The following is a 20098-nucleotide window of genomic DNA, read 5'->3' as shown; positions in this document are numbered from 1 at the left end:
TTCCATTCAGTCTAGGCAGACTGGTGACTCACTTGTACCAACAGAATGCAGCAGAAGTGATTCTGTGTGACTTCTGAGGCTAGGTCTTAAAAGGCAATGCAGCTTCTGCCTTGTTAGCTGGGACACATGCCTTTGGAGCCTTGAGATGAAATGTAGGAAGTCCTACTACCCTGAGACTGCCATGCTTTGAGGTGCCCCAGGTCACATGGAGAGGCCACGCATGTGTGTTCTGGCTGACATCCCAGCTGAGGTCCCAGCCAACAGCCGGCATCAAATGCCAGACACGTGAGTGAGTGAATCTTCAGATGTTTCCAGCCTCTAGCTGTCCAATCCCTCCAGCCTTTGAGACCTCCCAGCTGTGGCCCCACACACATGGTGGCATAGAGACAAACCATTCCACTGTGTTCTGTGCAAATTCCTGACCTACAGAAATCATAAGCATTATAAATTGGTGGTTGCTTAAACCACTAAATTCAAGGTGGTTTGCTATACAGGAATAGTATGTAGAATGCTGACAAGCAAATACATAAGCAATATAATTTTATATTGTGATGATGGGTCCTCAGGAAAACATAAAAGAGCATGATAATTTGGAGGAAGGCCTTGTTAGAAGGGGGGGTTAGGGAGGAGATAAGAGGGGGAGGTAGGGGAACTATGGATCAGGAAAGGCCTTTCTGGAGAGACATTTGAACTGGGATCTGAGTGAGAAGGAGCCCAGTCACTAAAGATCTGAGAGAAGAGACTTCCAGGGAGCTGGCACCGCAGGTGCAAAGGCCCTGAGGCGGGAATAAGCTTGGTGTGTTCTGTGCAGGTCCAGAAGGCCGGTGCACTGGGGGGATGTGGGTGAGGAGGAGGGTGTGGGCAATGAAGATGGAGACGAAGGCAGAGAGGCAAGTCACTCTGCGCTTCCAGGCGGCTGAGAAGTCAGAGTTCAGGCCGAGCGCGCTGGGAAGCCAGTGGAGGGTATCATACCGGGGTGACTTGGTCTGGTAAGCGTTTGATAAGAGCTTTGGCTGCCGAGTGGATGACAGACTGTAAGGACAGACAGGCGACGGAAGGAAAGCCCACTTAGGAGGTTATGGTAGTGGTCGGCGAAAGGGGGGATGGATGGTGGCCCGAGGTGGGACGATGGCAGCAAAGGTGGGGGCTGGTGGACAAACTCGGGACACAGGCAGTGCCCGGGAAGGGAGGAGGCGCCCGGCCGGCGGGCGGAGCCGCGACGTGGGTGAGGACCGGAACCCGGCATCCTCCTGGAGCCGCCGGGGAGGCTCGGAGCCAGGCGGGCCGGGACAGCGCGTCCTGGCGTCGGGAGCCGGAGCCGGCCGCGGGAGCCGGCCCCTGGCGGCGCGCCCGCCGGCGTTTCCTGGCAACGGCCGCCGCCGCCCGAACATTCCGAACCCGGCGGCCTGGGTGACGTCATCGTCACCTTGGCGACAGCGGGCGGGAACGCGGCCCCGGAACACACAGGGCTCCGGGGGCGGGGCCTGGGGTGTGTGCTCCGCCTCCCGCCTGCGGGCCCCGCCCCCGCCCCGGCAGGGGGAGAGGCGGGGCCCAGGCGCCCGCCGCAGGTGTGGCCGCAGGTGTGGCGGCAGGTGTGCCGGGCACTGGGCAAGGCCCCAACCAGAGGCCGCTGCTCTCCGTGGGGCACGCTGCCGCCTACGGAGTCACCGCCCATCCACACGCCTCTCCCCACTCTTCCCCCTACGCAATGCCTCCAGCCATTGGGACTGCTCCTCTGTCATCTCAGGCCACACCTCCGAAGAGATGCCTTCTCCCAGCACCCAAGCTAAGTAACTGCCAACCCTCTCCTCGTGGACTGACCTTGGTTTTTTTTTCCTTCACAGCATCGCTCCCCTCTAGAATTATCTTATCTGCTTATAATACATTGTCTTCCCTCTTTAAGCCTAAATTCCATGAGGTTAGTTAGGGATAAATTCTGCCTTGTTCATCTCTATTTTTATCACCCTGAACGGGAACCTGGCATGAAGTAGATGCTCAATAAATGTTAGTTGGGTGAGTCAGTAAATTCACTTAATCATGTCACTCGTCTGTGTGTTCATTTATTTGACATTTATGCAGTGCTTTCTATGCACTTGTGATGAGCACTAGAGATACTCAGAGGAAAGAGACACGGACTCCACCTGGAGGTGAGAAGAGATATGTTAAAACTAATAATTACAACAATACCAAAGGTGAACTTTTTTGAGTCCCAGATGCTAGGCATAGCTCCAAGCACTTAATTCACTTGATCTTCAAAATAGCAGCTACTATAATTGTGCCCACTTTACAGATGAGACACTGAGAACAGTCACGATATAAGATGCTGGGCCTGTAATCAAGTGAAGTCCCACAGAGGACAGGGGAGGAGACATGTGGCCAGGGGCCCAGTGAGATGTGAGTATCAGGCGCTGGTGGGTATTTTCGATACCTTATTGCTCCCACACAGCACAGTTTTCCACAGGCAACAGGCTCCTTCCAGGTTAGAGCTCTACTGCTGTAGGGGAACCCCCACCCCCATATCAGCAGAACAGGCAATGGGTAGGCTGTGAGGGTATGGAGGGCTGAGCTCTTGGCTGGTGGTACGATAGGACCCTGCCTGTTCAACTGAAGCCAAGTGTGGGCAAGTTTCTATATAACCTTGTAGGACATGGGGTGGGGCAGACAATCGTGGCTGTTAAAGCCTCTTTCTATGGAGGGCTATCTAGGAAATCCAGCAACTGACTCCCACCTCTGGGTTTCTGCGCGTGCTCTTCCCTCTGCCTAGCATGCACCTCCCCTGATTTTTGCATAATTGGCTTTTTATTATTCAGGTCCCAGGTGAGGTGTTTTTTTCTTTTTTCATTAGAGAGGTCTGCTTGGGTCAAGTCCTCTAAGGTGATCATTTATCATTGTCACGTTACTATATGCTAAGACCCTACCCCAGAATGGGAGAGTGGCCCAGTCAGGTGCATTGTCCTTTGTCCTGACCCGGTGTTTCCTGTTCATGCATTGTCTCTGCTCATTCTGGAAAGTCAGTACCTTGCCAGCAGGACCCGTTAGAACTCACCTGAGCCCCTGCTGCCTAGACAGGCCTTGCATGCAGTAGGCGTTTGATGCTTTTGGAGAGTGAAAAGGGCCCCTCGCCCAATCACTTTGGCTTTCCAGGCCAGGGTCTGTCCCTTCCCTGGAACCTCTGCCATACACAAAGCACTTGGCCTGAGCAGGGAGAAGTGGCCCAGCCGTCTTGGTCACTGGCATTTTCCTGGTATGGGCCCGCCCTCCTTCCTGGGCCTGACTGGGCTGCTCTCCCGCTCTGGGGCAGGATTCTGGTCAGCTGCCTCTCCAGGATGGTGCCCAAGAACCACCAGGAGGAGAGGCCAGAGGCAGAGGGTCAGCGGTGTATGTGTGTGGGGGCAAGAGGAGCAAGGAGAACAGGGGTATGGGTCCCAGCCCAGATGGTAGGAGAAGGGGTCACTTTGCCCAGCCTTCCAGCACCTCTGTTGTCAGGAAAATGGGGCACCTGAAGGTCACAGGTGTTTCCCCCACAGCGGGGACTCAGATGCACAAACAGACACATAGAGGAGAGAATAAAACTTGGGTTTATTCAGACTGTTTCCTTCCCATTTGGGTGCAGAGTGAGGGGCAGTGGGGGCAGGGAGGCAGTACATTTGGCTTCTAGGGACATTGCTGATTGCCCTCTTTGTCTGTGTGAACTTTGGGTTGCCAGGATGACCCTCTGATCCATGGAGATGGTGACGAAGGGGCTGCTGCAGGGCCCTTCTGGAGCCCTCAGCCAGATCCCAAACAGAGGCCAATCCAGCGTCTAGTTGTCCCTGTCCTCTACAGGGGTTAAGAAGCAGATGGCTGAGGACATTGCCACTCATGATAGAAGTAAAGGCTGAGGGTGGCAGGTCACTCAGGGGCTCAGACTCAAGGAGTGGTGTATAGACTCATGGATGTCAGTGTGCGGGCCAGTCCTGCATGCGGAGCACATGCGTCTGCACACGTTACACCTTCCACAAACAGCTGCGAGCCCCCCCCCTGCTCCTGTGCTCGGCCACTTGTGGGCCTTTCCCGACCTTTCCTTCTCCCTTTGCAAGAACCAGGCCTAGTGATAGAGCTGACGACAGATGCCCTTTCTTCTTGGTCCTGGCCTCATGTGTGCAGGAGGTAGGCACCCACCTCAGTTCCCTGGAAGGAGGCACCCCAGGGACAGGTGGAAAGTGGAGGGGCTCACTGGGCGGCAGGCTGCGAGTGGCCACAGGGCACCGGCTCCCTCCCAGCTTCCACCAGGCCTCCACTGAGCCCGGTGGGGCTGCACAGGAACTGCTTTAACAAGGGGGAGGCTTGGAGCTCCAGGTGGGGCCCTGGGCCCCTGGGGGGCCCTGCCTGCTCCATGACCGTGGTGCAGGATGCGAGGATTGAGTTCCCGTACTGGTCCACCTCCTCATACTGCTCAGTCAATGTTCTCATGGCTGCACAGTGCTGCGAGCCACCAGGCCCAGTCTGGAGCTCCAGAACACTCTTCTGCCGCCCGCTGGGCAGGGAGCTGGCTGGGGCTGGGGCAGGGGCAGGGGTGGGCTCGGGCTGTCCAGAGCATTGGGTGACTTCTTTTTTCCTGGCCTCATCTCCAACACCTTTCCGTTGGAGCAGGGCCTGGCTCACATCCTGGGCCAGGTGTACGCTTTTCACTGAGGTGTCTGGGCTGCCCCTGGGGCTGGGAGCCTCTGGAAGCTTCCTTGTGGCTGACTTAATGGAGATGAAGGTTGGGGAGGAGGGTGCATCTCTGCTAGAAGGCAAGACCGGAGAGAGGCCCGAATCGTCTCTCAATGTCTCCAACCTCCTGGTGGAAGGGGAGGCTGAGACTACGGGACCTCTGGCCTCTGTGTGATTTCTGACCTTGGCTTGACTCTGGACCTCAGTATGGCATGTCACCTCGGTTTGGCTCTTGACTGCAGTTTGACCCCTGACCTCCTGGCCTGAGCAGTTGGACCTGGCTCTACTGCTGTCTATGACACTGACCTTGTAGGCACTATGGTCCTTTGGGGGTCCTTGGGAATGGCCCCTGTTGTTAGCCTCAGGCTGGAGGCTAGACATGGAGCTGAGGGCCTTGTGCACAGCTTCCTCAATGTCCAGCAGCCTGGCCAGGGTCTGTTCCTTCAGCCGGGCCACCTCTGCGCTGACCCTCGTCAGCTCCCCAAAGGCCTGCTCCATTGAGGCCTCAGGCTTATGGGGGGCAGCAGGAGCCTCAAGGGCCCCTCCTATCTGGGGCACAGCTTCAAAGATTTTCCTCAGCGACTGCACATCTACGCTGCCTGCGGCCTCTTTCTCCAGGGCTTGCACCTGGCTTAGGAGGTCCTGGAGCTCTTGCTGGCTTCCCTGCTGAGTCTCAGGGCTCTCAGGGGCCCCCTGCTGGGAACTTTCCACCGGCTTCTCTCCTGGGGTGCTGGCATCCTGCTGCGGTGAGGTGGGGTCACTGCAGAGAGCTGAGAGCTTGCGGGGCTCAGGGCTCTGGGCGTTGCTGCCCACAGCCTGACTCTTGGTTGGCCTAGGGGCCATAGTGCTGAGGCCATGCTGGGAGCCCGGCTGGCTCTGACCACTGGAACATCCAGCCAGAGATATGCCGCCCTGGCCTGTAGTGACGGGGACCATGGCTGGCCGAGGCGTGGCTGCATCTGTCTCGCCTTGTTTGGATTCTCCTTGGGAGGAGCTGGGAGACAGAGCTGACTTGGGCAGCCTCCGAGGAGGGGGGATCAGGCTTAGGTGTGCAGGTTTGGGGGGCAGCTGGGGCTTCTTCCTGGGGGTCAAGGTGGGCTCCAGTTTCAGGGTCTTTGTCTGTGACTCCCCAGGGCTTCTTTGGCTGGCAGGGCTGCTGTGGGAGTAGAGAAGGGGGTCTCGCAGGGGCTCGGAAGCCTGCCGGGTGGAGTCCTCATCATGGTGGGCTTGGGCTGGGAAGTCAGGTCCCGTCACAGCAGCTGGGAGAGGAGGGGGAGGAACAGAGGCATTATGGGAGTGCAGGCTGGCACCTGCAGCCTGAGGCCCAGAGGCCAGAGTGTGGTGGGCTAAAGAGGCAGCTTTCAGGGTGGTCTCTGCAGCGTGGAGGCCTCCTGGGCCGACTCCCTCCGTGGCTTTCTCTGGAGGCCCCCTGGCCCTCTGTGTGCAGCCCCCAGGCTCTTCCCGCCCTGGCCCAAGACTCAGACCTGGGCATTCTTGGGGTGGGCTGGAAGTCTGGGCCGAGAGGGCAGTCTCCCTGCCCCTTGGCGGGTGCTCCCTCTCAGAGGGCTGAGCACCCCCAGGTAAGTCACAGGTCCTCACAGGGTGAGCAGTGTAGATGCCGTCATGAATAGTTACCCGCCCCCCAGGCAGCCCTCTAGGCAGTCCTTTCTGTTCCCCACTGACCTTTCTGGGGGCTGCTGGGTTCCTGGGGTCACCTCCAGCCATAGGCCTGGCATAGCTTTGAGCAGTCCCAATGGCCGAGGCCGGGGTTTGCAGAAGACGGTCCTGGGAGGGTATGGAGATAGCTCCAGGGGTGAGGCCCTGCATGTGCTTGCTCAGAACTTCCTGGTGCAGGCTTTGGGCCTCGGCGGTTGCCGTCCTCAGACTCTGCATGGCTGCCTGGAAGTCTGCCACTCCGGGCCCTGGGGGTGTAGTCGTGGGTCCTTCTGACTTTCCCAGAGCTTCTATCCCTTCCTGCCCAGTACAACTGTTGTCTTGCTTTTCTTTGTCAGCCAGGGGGACTGCCTTTCCAATGGTCCACGGAGGACAGGGGGTGGCCCCTGGGCCTCTCAGATGCCCCATCCCCATGCTGGGGTCCAGTGGGGGAACATGAATGATGCTCTCAGTCAGAGGCAGCCTCTGGACCTCCTCACTGGCTGGCACTGGACTTGGGTCAGCCGGTGGCTCCCACCGCAGGCTGTGCAGGCCACTCAGGTCTCCTTTGTCTATGCAGCTGGCCAGCAGCTGCACACTGCTCCTCTCGGGGGCCCTGCTGGTGAGCCAGGGCTGCAGGGAGTAGGCGGTCAGTGAGACCAGGCCCTGCTCTGTTTCCTGCATCACCAGCCCAGCCCTCGCCACTGAGGTGCCCAAGCCACAAGCTAGCAGCTGCTGGAACTCTAGGTCCAGATCTTCCACATTCCTGCTGCTGCCTGGAACTGGAAGCCTCATGGGCTTGAGCCGGAGCTGGCCTGCTGGGTCCTCCTGAACCAGCAACCCCTGCTGGTCGATGTCCGGCCGCTGCAGCACTTGGCGGACAATCCTGGGAAGCTCGCCAGACACCAGCTCCTCCTTCCGTATGTGAGGGGCCCCCTGCCCTGGGCCTGGGAGCGCATACTTGGCAAGGCAGAGCTCCCCTGGCCCTCGGACCTCCATAAGGATGCCTCCATGGTGCAGGATGCCGGGCGTGGCATACAGAGTCCGCAGGGTCCCCTCGGCTGCTGTCTCCTGCCTCTCCAGCACTCCGCCTGACAGGCCCACTGGCTGCTCTTCCTGGAGGTCGCCCCCTCGGATGCTCTCAGCTGCCAGGGAGCCCATGGGGCAATTCTCAAAGAGCCAGGTGAACTTGTGCACAGAGCCCGCTGGGATGGGCTCAGGAATCGCCCTTGACCCCTGGTCTTCCCTCTTGCCTGCCTCCAGGGCCTGGAAAACCTCCTTCTGACGAGATACCTGCCCTGAAGGAATCTCCACTCGGCTGCAGTACCTCACAGGCCCTCTTCCACAGGGACGGCCTGACGCCCGCAGAGGCTCAGTCTCGAAGACGTGTCTGTCTGTCTGTCTGTCTCCAGCCTGGACCTGGCTAACCTGCAAGTGTTGCTCCCTGGAGCCTTCTGGCCTGTCCAGGGGTTGGGGCATGAACATCCAGGTGCAGGACTGTGCCTCGGCCTTAGCTGTGGGATCTGTGACCTCTGACCCCTGCTTCTCTGCCAACTCACTCATTGGGCATGTCTCGAACAGCCACCGGATGGTCTGCACGTCACCTTTGGGGGGTGCCTCAGGCTGGGAATCTTCCTGACTCTTTCCTTCTTCTGCCTGTCGTTCCTGCCGCTCCCGCTGGTGGATTACTTCCAGGGGCTGGGTCTCAAAGAGCCACCGGGTAGTGCTCACGTCTCCAGCCACCACTTCCTGCCGGGTGATGCCCCGCACCACGTCGACGGTACTGGGGTTTCGGCCCAGCTGGTCTAGGGGCTGTGTCTCAAACATCCACCTATAGCCCTGCACATCACCTCCGACTACTTGCTCTCTGCTGACAGAGGTCAGGGCATGGAGGTGGCCTTTGCCATCCTGCATGGCATACACTGGGGACCCTGTGTCCTGGGACTGCCCAGCAGAATCAGCTGCTTCTACTGTGCTCACACTCCTGGGGGTAGAAGGCTCACCCTGCCCTATGCTGTCCAGGGGAAGGGTCTCAAAAAGGTTCTTGAAAGTCTTCACATCCCCCTTCACCCCATCCTTCTGGGGGGCACTTGGAGAGAGGGACAGTGCTGAGGAGCTATACGTGAGCCCCTCACCCTCCTGGGGACCCACCCGCTGCAGGAGACCCACTTGGACCTTGTCTCTGGGAGTGTCCAGGGGCTTCATCTCAAATAGCCACAGGGTGGAGCGGACATCACCAGGGACCACTTCCTCTCTGGGTGGGGCCTCTGCCTCAGCACCCTCTTCCCCCTTTAGAGTGTCTAGCGCTCGGGTCTCAAACAGATGCCGCTGCTGCTGAACATCTGGACCAGGAGGGAGAAGGTCTGGGGATGGCTGGAAGTCCTTCTCGTCCACCAGGATTTCCCGGATGGCATCCAGGGGCTGCGTCTCAAAGATCCAGCGAGTTGCGCTGACATCAGGCTGGGCCCCCTCTTCTAGGGAGATCCCCCGGATCACCCGCACCTGGCTGGGGTCCCGGTTGATGGCATCTAGAGGTTGGGTCTCGAAGAGCCAACGAGCTGACCTCACCGCGTTGCTTTGGATCTCCTCCCTGCAAACAGCCTTGACCTCGTGGATGGTGCCTTCTGCGTCCTGGATGGCGCACAGTGGCTCCGTTTGGAACAGCTTCACTGTCTTCTTTACGTCGCCCTTCAGCTCCTGAATCTCAGAGCGCAGCTCCAAGGGACTCTGCTCCTGGAGGGAGGGGCGGGAGCCCAGGCGGTCCAGCGGCCGAGTCTCAAAGAGCATCCTGGTGCCCTGGACATCTCCACTGGCCGCAGGCTCCCTCACAGTTGCCTCTGGTGCCTCGTCAGCCTGACCCGTCAGCTTATCCAGTGGCTTTGTCTCAAACAGCTGGCGGGCTGCCCGAACGTCCCCTCCGGATGGCCGAGGTCCGGCTGGCTCCTGGTCTATGCTGTTGGCAAAGGAGCCTTCCTCAAACTTGCGGGAGGTGGCCTGGACGTCACCGCTGGGCACGGGCTCTTTGGCAACTGGCTTCTCATGGTCCCCAATGGCATCCAGCCGCCAGTTCTCGAAGATCCAGCGCATGCACTGGACGTCGCCTTCGGTGGGCTCCTCAGAACCCAGGACCTCAGCCAGGTCTTCAGCCACAGCCTCAGCCAGGTTCTTGCGGAGCTCAGGGTGGATGTGCCTGTAGAGGCGGCGGAGCTCGCTGGCTTGCCGCTGCTGGTGGAACTTGGAGAAGGACTCCTTGGGTGGTGGCAGCGGCAGGTCCTCCAGGGCCGGCGGCGGAGGGAGGGGCAGGTCCTCTGCAGTGGCCATCGGCATGGGCGGTGTGGGGGCCGCCTGCATCTGGGCACTGGACATCCTTCTGAAGAGAAGGGTAGAGATGAGGGTGGTCTGGGGGCCTTGGGTGGGAGGGGGCTTGTTGCTGCGAGAAGTAGGACAGAGCAGGGCACAGGGGCTGCAGTGACACGCCCTCTCCAGACTTCACTTGGGTCTCACTCTGCCACCTGCGTGCTTGGTGTATGACAAATCTTAAACTTAGGGCATGTGGAGCCATCCACCAAGGTGGGCCTGGGCTTCCCCAAGCAGGACACTGCTGGCCATGAAGCTCTGTCCTTCAGCCCAAGGGATGCTCAAACCTCCAGCAGGCGACTGGACGTGCCCCATCCTCACCTTCCTTTACCAAAATCAGTTTTCCCTGGTGGAGTCCCAGGTGAGTGGCCAGAGGGAATCCTGACATGGGCCCCAGCCAGAGAGAGGCGGGTCCCTAAACTGGTGACTGTTTCCCATGGAGAAGAAATTCTCTTCCGTAACACCAGAGGGCGCGCTTGCCGCTCTCATTGGGCGTCTTGTCCTAGGCTCTGGGCTCACCCCCCAACCTTGCCCAGGCCCAGGGAGGCAGAGCAGGGGCGCACAGCCCACGCTATGGCGGGAGCAGTAGAGGCTCACCGGGTGCCTCACGTTTAGGCAGAGCCAGGTCCTGAATCCCCAGGTAGGGGTTTTTGTGCTATACCCAAGACTCAGAGATCTGAGCTAGGGGGTTCCCAAGGGTCTTCTAACCCAACCACTCATAATTAAAGATGAGGAAACAGGCCCAGAAGGGTCAGATCTTGGTGACTGAGTAGTAGGCAGTGCTGATCTGGGGTCCCTAGACCCTATTTGGGGCTGGCTCCCAAGAAATAAAAGGGTAAGGGGTGTGAAGCTTTTTTATCAACTGTGGTGCCCCTCCGTTCCCCAGCAGGCACCCCTAGAAGAGTGGAGGGTGACGTCTACTGGGGTGGGGTGGGCATGGGACCCTCCCCAGAGACAGCCTTGCCCCTTGCTGGCGAAGACCCGGTCCCAGCTGTGTGCAATGAGCCTGAATCTGGCTCCATGATCCTCTCCTTTCTCCACCTTCACGTCAATCAGTTTCTACCAAGGTGTTCCCCCCGCACCCCTGCTCCTGCTCACCCCTGCCCCTCTCCATGGCCTCCCACCCCTCGAGCCCTTCTCTGGTCTCTGTCCTCTGTGTCTTATCTGTCTTGTGACAGGTGTACTAACAGTCCCCAGAGGCCAGTAGGAAAAGAATGCGAAGCACGTGCCCCCTCCGGTGCCCCTGACCCACTGCTCTGCTCCACACTTGATGCTAAATATAGCTGAGGTCCGGCCTCAGCAGGGCAGCCCTGGGCTCCAGACGGAGGTTCAGGCTCAGCCCGTGGGACCCTGGGGGCCCTGGCCCATCACATCTCCTCCTCGCTGGGATCCCTGATCCTGCCCCTGCCGCTGGGCTGCAGGATGACTGGTGCTGGGACCTGGAACCTTTCGTGATCAAAGGGCTGTGGGGCTGAGGGGAGGTGCAGGGACCGTGGCAGCAGTGGGGACAGGGCTTCCTCCTCATCTTTATCTCAGAAGGGGGAACTGAGGCCTGCCTGCCCCACCCCCACCCATCTTGTCCCGCAAAGCCATCAGAGCCCCGAGAAATTCGAACTCTGAGACCTGCTGCCTGAGTCGCCACACACTCTGGGGGTGGGGTGAGGGTGGGGGTGGGGGTGTCCTTTAGTCTCTGAATTCTGATGGGGACCCCGTGCCAAAGGCAAACCATGCCTGTCCCCACCTCCTCCCCATCCTGTCACCACCAGTGTGGCCTGAGCAGATGGCATGTGCAAGGCCACTGGTTCCACCCTCCGCCACCCCCAGGAATCTCCAGAATCCCTGCTATGGTCCCTCACTGTTAGAATCATGGAGTCCGGCTATGTTGGACCTGAGGACCCTCAGAGGCCACTGAACCTGAGGACAAGCCCCGTGCTCAGCTGTTGTGGGTTCAGATGGGGAAACTGAGGGCCAAAGAGGGGAAAGGTGCTGTCCCAGGAGGCTCTGCAAAGCAGTAGTGAGGCCTGAAGCAGGTTTCCCAACTCCTAGCTTTCCCATGCCTGCCCCTGCCTGGCCTGACCCCTAGAGCTTAAGTTTCTAGAAGGGAGGGACGGGGGTTATGGGGAAGGCAGAATTCAGAACTGGGACCAGACTTTGGGTGGGGGCCTGAGCCCTAAGCAGCTTCCCAGAGCTTGGCCTCCCCTCCGGGTGACCCCACCTCTGTTCCCAGTGATCCCTCCTTGGCTTAGCCCCTCCACATCTCCACATCTGGCTGACTCAGATCTTATCTCCCCACCTTGTGCCCCTCCCCAGATCTGCCCCTAGGACCTTCCCATGAGTCAGGATGATGGCCTGGGGCAGAGTCCTAGGTCTGGATGTGTGCGGAGCTGGGCTCAGGCCAGCCCTGGGGCCTATGTGTTGGGACTTTCACCCACATCTGGGCATGAGGCTTGTCCCAGCAATGAGGGGTTGGACCTGCTTCCCACCCTCCACCCGAATGTCCTCCTACCTCTCCTCTTTGCCGCTTTCCTCCAGACACTGGGCCTTCCTGGGAGGAAGCCCGAAGCCCAGGGAGTTCCATATTTATATTTTAAATATTGAAACTCCAGGCCACCTCCTCCTGAATGCCTTCCTGGATTTTTTTTCAGACTGGCAAGAACTTATCCCTTATTGGCCTCAGGCCTGTGGCCACCACTCTGAGAGCTCCCATGGTGCTCACACTAAATCTCCCTTAACTTCTTTGTGGAATCTTTATATCAGAGACCCCTCCACTCACCTACATCCAGATGCATGGCCCCTCAACCTCTCTCTGCCACCCTAATACATGCTCTCCTGAGAGCCATCCAGAGCGTCCACAGGGGACCCCCACTGGCTACCAACCCCGCCACAGAAAGACAAAGGGCAGGCTGCTCACCTGACAGTCCCACTTGGCTGCTGGGGCGCTTGGGGTCTATGGCAGGTGCGGCCTAAGGGTCTGTCGTTCCTCTCAAGCTTCTAGCTTGGGGTTGGTTCTACTCTGCTGGATCCCTGAGATGACTTCTCGCTGCCCTGGCTCCAGGTCTCTGTCCCCTGCCAGCCCCAGCAGCTGCTTTTATCTTGCTGGCTAGGGGGTGGGCCAGGGTGGGGGCGGGAGGCAGAGGCTAAGTTCAGAGTATGAAGTGGTTCGGTTATTTTTAGGGCTTGTGGAAGTCACTCTTCCATCCTGGGGGAATCGGTTACATGTCCTTTGTGTGGGGGAGGGGAGGAGAAGTGAGGGAAGAGCTTCATTCATCCCTCTGATCCAGGACAGCCCGTGACTCAGCCTCGGTGTGGGATGCCGGTGTCCCAGACTATTTTCAGGGAATGAATGAGGGGCATCTGACACCTGAGGGCCCTGCCCCCTACCCCTGTGAGCCCCCACCTCCCTCTGGACCGGCCTCTGACTATCCCTGATGGGTGTGCGTCCACTGTGCTGGAGCCTGGAGGCCCTCGGACTCTGTTCCAGGCTGCAAACCTCCGAGATGAGGCCCAGCTTTCCTCTCCATCCGCTCTGCCCCTCCATCCATTCCTCCCCACGCCCCACAGCTCAGGTCTGCACAGCCCTGAGTGCTGCTGGATTCGGGAAGAGACATCTGGATTTCCAGGCCTCAGCTCTTTGCTAGGCCCCTGATTTATCACGGAGTTCCACAGACTGGTTCTGTGGCTTTCACAGCAGGTTATCTGGGTCCTTGTTTACTTTTGGGCTCTTCCCTCTGTCTGACTCAGGGCCCAGGTTTTCTGGGAATGGAGGGGAGGGGAGGGATGGCAGGCAGGGAGCTGACTGTGGGGTTATTTTTGATCCTGGAGTCAACAGCTTCCAGCCACAGAAGGGGGGGGGGTCACAGTTGCCCCTCCTTTGCTGCCCAGAGCCTAGGCAGATTTCCTGGCACTTAGGCCAGGAAGGTGGTGAGGGGCGTCAGGGACCATCCAGAGCACATGGAGGTGGCATTTCTCCCGGGCTGCATGTCTGAGGCTGCACAGGTGCATCCTGTTACCTGGCAGCACAGGGCCTTCCTTCTGACATCCCAGTGCCCTCTGGTGCCTGGAAGTGATACCAGGCACTGCTCACTTTTTCCATTGAGTCAACTTTGGTCATGTAGCGTTGGCCTGTGGGTGGAGAGAGGGACAGCCGGGAAACCCTCTCCCTCATCTCCCACCCCGTCCTGTTCCCCTGCCTTTTCTCCCTGCTCCCTAGGCTCCTGGCTGTCCCCAGGAAGGTCAGGAAAATGTAATTGCCTCTCAGGCCAGGGGAAGGGGAACCTAGGTGTCTCTGCCCTGGGGATGCCCAGAGTGCCGACCTGCTCTGGTGGTTTTGAGAATGGAATGAATTAAGACATGAAAAGGTTTTATGAGGGCGCTTAGCACGCATGCTGTAGAAGTGCCTGCTGTTGTTACATATGTAAGGAAAGAAAGTGGGTACTGGAAAAATTGGGGACCACTCTGTAAGTACACAATTGTCTAACCACTATGCTGTACGTCTGAAACTAAAACAGAATAATATGGAATGTAAACTGTAATTGAAAACTAATTTTTTAAAAAAGATAAACACCCAGGTAGAACCCACGTTTGTGTTCACAAGTGTGATAACTCCTGGTGGAAATTTCTCAGGCCTCAATATTAAGAAAGAGGCTTTTCCGGACCCCCAGGTTCGTTTTTACCTAGTACAACAGTGCTGCCTAATACAGTCCCCACTAACCACAATGACTATTTAAATAGATTAAAATGAAATAAAATTGAGAGTCCAGTTCCCTCATCACACTAGGCACATTTTAAGTGCTCCATAGAGATGTGTACCTAGTAACTATCACATCGGACAGTGCAAAACATTTCCATCTTTCTGGAAAGTTCCATTTCATAGCACTATTATAAACACTACAAATCTCATAACAGATGATATCTCCCTCTTTGCCTTGGCTGTTAGGAAGCTCCAGCTAAATTTTTAGTCTTCTACAAGTAGATTTTGTAGCCTGTATCCTGTGTAATGAGGGTGACCTGTGTAATGAGGAGTGATTAAGAGCCAACTACCTGAGCCTGACTCTTAACCTGTGAGACTTGCTGGCTGTGTGAGCTTGGCTAGTTACTTACCCTCTCTGTGTCTCAGCTTCCTCCTCTATAACATGGGGATAATAATTATGCATCTTTCAAAGGGTTGCTGTGAGGAATATCCATTTATTACACGCACGCGCACACACACACACACACACACACACACACACCATTTAGAATAGTGTCTGGCACACTAAATGAGCAAGCTCAGTAAGTTTTCCCTAGATCCTGGCCACCCCCAGCTTCTCCAGGTCCCAGATCCCAGCTTGTCCTCTGGGTTGGAAGACAAGTGCCCTTCAAGGCACAGGCTGGCAGTCCTGGCTTCTCTTCAGCCAGGAAGCAGACACTGGTGCCAAGGGACAGCTCTGGGCACTCCAGGCTGGGTCTGTTCCAGGCCTGCAGGAGACCCGCCTGCTCAGCCTCTGGATAAAATCATCTGAACCCAGAGAAGGGATTTTCTGCTCTGGGTCAGCTCACGAGGCAGACAGATGTGTGGGGAGAGCTCCACCCTCCTGCCATGGGAGTGTGGCGACTGGCGCATGCTTGAGTGAGTGGGATCTGGTGTCAGACTGCCAGCCCGGGATCAAATTGCCAGCCTGTCTTCCTATCTATATGACCTCTGAGAGTCCTTCAGCTCTCTGCACCCTAGTGCCTCAGTTTGGGATCTTCCAGCACATGACTTAACTGGGAGGGGAGGAAAGTGGTGAGGGAGTGAAGAAATGAGTTGGGGAGGCAGGAGAAGTAGATCACTTCTGTAGGCAACTGGGGCTTCATCGCACAGGGGACCCTCTGTGACGTGAAGTGTGACTTGAGTGCTGGTTGGATGGGCAGAAGGTGGGGAGTCATCTGGAGCAGCGGGCGGGGAGTGAATGCCGGCGAGGAGTTTGGGCCCCATCCTGGGTGTAATCAGGGGCAATTTGGGTCGCAGGAGGCAGGCGATGTGACTGCAGCACAGGTTCTGAATGATGAGGATCTCAATGGTGGCGGAGAGGAGGGGAGGGGCCGAGTCCGAGGGATGCTCAGGCGGAGCACAGACAAAGCCTAGAAGGGCCACCGGATGCCTGCGCGCCTGGGGCACTGAGGCCGCTCCCAGAGCCGCGGAGAGGCCTGGGAGGTGAGGACGGGGCAGTCGGGGGACCCCAGCTGTCCAGCGTGGGGACGTGGCTCGGTGGTGCTGCTGAGGGAAAGGGCAGGGGCCTGGTGCAGGGCCGAGAAGACAGGTTGCCTTCGGACAGGATGAGGGTGAGGCGCCAGGGGCTCCCAGGTACAGCTGGTCTTCGGGATGATCGGATCCAGAGCCAGGAGAGGACACTGGGCTGGTGACAGAGAGCTGGGGGCCTGTTTGCGTGCAGCTGGGAGCGAGGCCTGGAGGGGAGGCGATCTCCCAGAGGACGGCGCAGCAGGCCCAGGGACAGACCTGGGAGGAGGTGTGCTGTAGAGACGATGCAGAAGAAATGTCGCAGCGGGGAGGCAGGAGAAAAGCCAGGACAGGTGTTGGTCATGGAAGATGCTGGGGAAGGGCATACCGTGAGGAAGGCTGAAAGCCAGTGTCCAGTGCTCCACAGCGGGAGGTAAGGGGTGGGAGGGGGACTTTGGCCAAAGCAGCCACAGTGAGGGGGAGGGAGCAAAGGCAGCCGGCAGAGGGCTCCCGAAGGCTTGGGTGAGCCTGGGAGACACCGGGGAGAAATGCTGCTGCTAAAGAACTCCTCTGGTCCTCACAGATCTCACGGTCAAATGGGAATCGATACAGGAGTCAGGGTTGTTGTTAAAAACCATCCATCAGGAAAGCGCCCTGGGAACTGACAGAGGCGTCAGGCAAGAGCCGGGTGCATAGTTCCCGAGGCAGGCAGGACACGGTGCTGGAAACGGCCGGCAATGTCCCCAGTGCCCAGACGGTGGCAGTACCTCCTCAAGTGACACTTCATCTCGCTGGATCAGGCGTGTTTCATCATGTTAAGTATTAAACTAGAAGAATTCTTTGCGCAGCTTCTATGGCTGGGCTCTGGGCTAAACACTAAAGATAGATATTCTCATGGAGCCTACATTTTGGTTAAAGAAGCAGATAACAGAAATAACTGAATCATCTCTATAACTGTCAATAAACCCTGTAAACTCCAAAGCTTTATATCCTCTGAGTCGCAGGGGAAACTTTCTAGAACGTGTGACATGTGTCCCTTCTTCCTTGAACAAAGGTACTGAACAGAACTTGGGTCCCAATACTGGGCCCACCACTAAGTGCTGTATCTCCTTTTTCGTGGAACAGGTTGGAAGGATTTTCCAAAGATGACCATCCCCTATGCACTCCTTATACTGTGACTGTGACATTCCTCCGAATGAGAGAAAGGAGTCCGTGTGCCATCCCCTTGAACCCAGGCAGGCTGAACCGTGACTATAATAAAGGACTCTTTATGAAGTCTGAGACTGGGTCATAAAAGGCAATACGGCTTCCCCCTGACTCTTTCGGGGATGCTGGAACCCAGTGGCCGTGCTGTGAGGAAGCCCAAGCAGCCCGTGGAGATGCACCAGGCCCCCGGCCCCCGGCGCTGGCTAAGCTCTCAGCCAGCGGCCAGCACCAACTCCCAAGCCAGGAGAGCAAGCCGCCCTGGAGGCAGGACTCCAGTCCCCGCTGCCGCCTCGCAGAGCAGATGAGCTGATCCTGATTGCAGGACTGTGAGCCAAACAAGCGATTGCTATTGTTTCAAGCCACTTAAGTTTTGAGGTGGCTTGTCATGCAGTAACAGAGATAATACCTACGAGGGCCTGCTCTCTTCTGGGCTCTTTGCTAGGAGCTGGGGATGTAGGGTAAACAGGACAGATTCCATCTGTGCTACCAAGGACTTTACTGTCCATCTGGAAAACAGACTGTGATCAAAGCACAGAAACTTCACTGGCTAATCTAAATCTGAAGCTGTGACGAGGTTCCTCGGCTCCAGGTGCCTCACCTTTTACTTTATCTCCAGGTATATTCTGTTTACCATTAACCTCAGCTCCTCAAGTCACTGTGAATCTCCATGGAAGATGGGTGTTAAGGGCACACAGGAGGCTGGGAGAGGTCCCGGGTGCTGGGCCTGTGGGTGTCCCCATGCATGCCATCTCCACAGCTCTGCCCTTGCCCAGGCTACCACTTCTCATCTCTCACTATCACATCAGCACCCCAGCTCTCCCTGGAGTGTCTGCTCTTGATGCCTAACCCCCTAGTCTCTGAGCAGCAAGAGGGGTCTCTCTAAATGCCAGTCTGTTCATGCTGCCCCTGGGCTTAACCCACCACGAAGCTGCCATGCTCCTGGGGTAGGACCCAAGTCTTTAGCTCACAAAGCTCTGAGCGATGTGATCCCACCTGTGTCCCAGTGCTCTCACCTTCCCTCCCTTTTCTGTCCCCAGAATGCACATAGCTCTCTCCCATTTCAGGGTCTTAGTACTTGCTGTCCTCTCTGATGAGCTGCTGGGGTCATTTCAGCCCCCTCCCCTCCCCCCTCTCCCCTGACACTGCAGACAGAGACAGGAGCACAAGTGGACCCCTCTTCTCTTCCTGTCCCTGTTCTGTCCTGCACCGTAAGGGCACTGCGTCTACGTGAGGACACCCCAGACTGCAGGCCCAAACTGCATCTGTGGTGGGCAGTTAGACATGAGCAGAGCAAGGACAATGGGCCAGGTACAGAAGGTCACCAGGGTGGAAAGCCCCAGGTGCCTAGCAAAGGACAATTGTAGGGTGAGACCACCCCCAGGGTGAACTTTCCTCCCCAGCATATGGCTGGTCAAGTGGTTTGAACCCCCTGACCTTTCCTCCCTGGAGCCCTCAGTTGTATTTCAGCTCCAGGCCCAGAAAAGCAACAAAACCAGCCACAGCTGACCTCAGGACCAGCTGCATTGGATAGTGACCCTGCCCTGGCTCCAGCCAATCAATCAGTGGAGACCACAACCCTGAAAGGACACGCCTGGGAAGCTGCTGAGTATTATGAGATCTTCCCCTGGGACAGCCCCTAAAACTTCCACCATTAAAACCCTTAGGACAGAGGACCCAGCACTCTCCCACCCAGGAGAACACTGAGGCCTTTCCCTCCTCCCTCCTTGCCCCCCCAGGAGTGTTACCATTAGCTCCCACACTCCCAAGCTCCATGGGCCCTTCCTTTACCTCTATAACTCGTTCCCTAAGCCCATTTTCCTAAGCCCATTTCTTTTATGAATTACTTCTACCTCTGTGATTTTATAAATAAATGTTCTCTTATAGTTGGAGTCTTGGCTCTGAATTCTTTCCTGGCCAGAACTCAAGTATAGAGGTTGCCTAACCCAGGTGCGGTCTCACCCCATGGGTCTAACACCCAGTGCCATTCCCACCGCCTATAACAACACATCCATAAACTCCCATCTCCTTCCACCCCCCAGGCCTAGAGGTGTGTGTCCTGGCAGAGTAGTCTGCCCTCACATGGATAGACCTAGAAGGGAGACCCACACAGGCCCTGGAAGTGAGCTGGGATGTTTGAATAGAGAATACTGGGGTCCTAGGAGCCTTGAGATGGAGAGACACATCTTCAAAGGACTCGCCCAAGGGGACTGCCTGGAGAGGCATTGGGAGCCCCAAAGAGAGGGTTTTCCTGGAGGTAAAATAGGTCCAGATGCTGAATGGAAATGGTCAGGAGCAAGCTGGGAAGTGTATCACCCATGCCAGTAACCGCAGGGGGTGTGGTGCTGGGAGGGTCCCCAAGAACCTTCAAAACACCCAAGATAGGAAGAGCCAGCCCTGAACATCTGCCCAGCTCAGGAAGCAAAGCTCTCCGAAGTACCAAATGTGAGAGCTCCCCTGCCCTTTTCCTTTCTTTTGCCCCACCCTGACCTTGGATTCTGGAGAGGTCAGAATATTTGAAGGGCAAGCTGGGCAGGCAGGGGAGGGAAAGCAGGTGAAGTCAGGGCGGGTGCCTTGGCTGGGCTTAGAAACAGTGGGGGAGGGAGGCGGAGCTGGCTTCCTCGCCGTTCTCCATCCCTCCTCTCAGTTCTCTCCCCTTCCCCACTCATTACATCCCTCTGGACTTCCGTAGAGTGGGATGGGGACAGGCAGGAGTGATCAAGGGGCAGAGTGTTGGTGGTGACCTCTGGGGAGGTCAGATGCCCCAGTGCGGGCTCTTTCTCCTGTGGGCTGTTCTGCAAGTGTATTAGACACATCGCCCACGGGTGTGTCACCCCTCACCAGGATGACATAACCTCAAGCCAGCTGCTGAGATGGCTCTCTGCATTTGCCCTCGGCCTGCAGGCATTCTCTTCAGCGGGCTCACTGGAGACCTCAGCAGCCCTGTCTGCTCTTGCACCCCAGCCAGCTCCAGGGCCCTAGGGCCAAGCT

General features: G+C 57.4%; 1 protein-coding gene across 1 annotated transcript; it reads right to left on the bottom strand.

Annotated features, from left to right (window-relative positions):
* Positions 1-4212: 4212 nt before the first annotated feature.
* Positions 4213-9714, bottom strand: XIRP1 (xin actin binding repeat containing 1). Its single transcript, XM_016196213.2, has one exon. The coding sequence runs from the start codon at positions 9712-9714 to the stop codon at positions 4213-4215; it is 5502 nt and encodes a 1833-aa protein (XP_016051699.2).
* Between the last annotated feature and the right edge of the window lie 10384 nt (positions 9715-20098).

This window comes from Miniopterus natalensis, chromosome 15 (assembly GCF_054644295.1).
Source record: "Miniopterus natalensis isolate mMinNat1 chromosome 15, mMinNat1.hap1, whole genome shotgun sequence".
Lineage (NCBI taxonomy): Eukaryota > Metazoa > Chordata > Mammalia > Chiroptera > Miniopteridae > Miniopterus > Miniopterus natalensis.
This window is presented reverse-complemented; position numbering and strand designations above follow the sequence as displayed.

Coding starts and splice junctions, on each gene's coding strand:
- XIRP1 (XM_016196213.2), bottom strand. CDS start 9,714: ATGTCCAGTGCCCAGATGCAGGCGGCCCCCACACCGCCCATGCCGATG.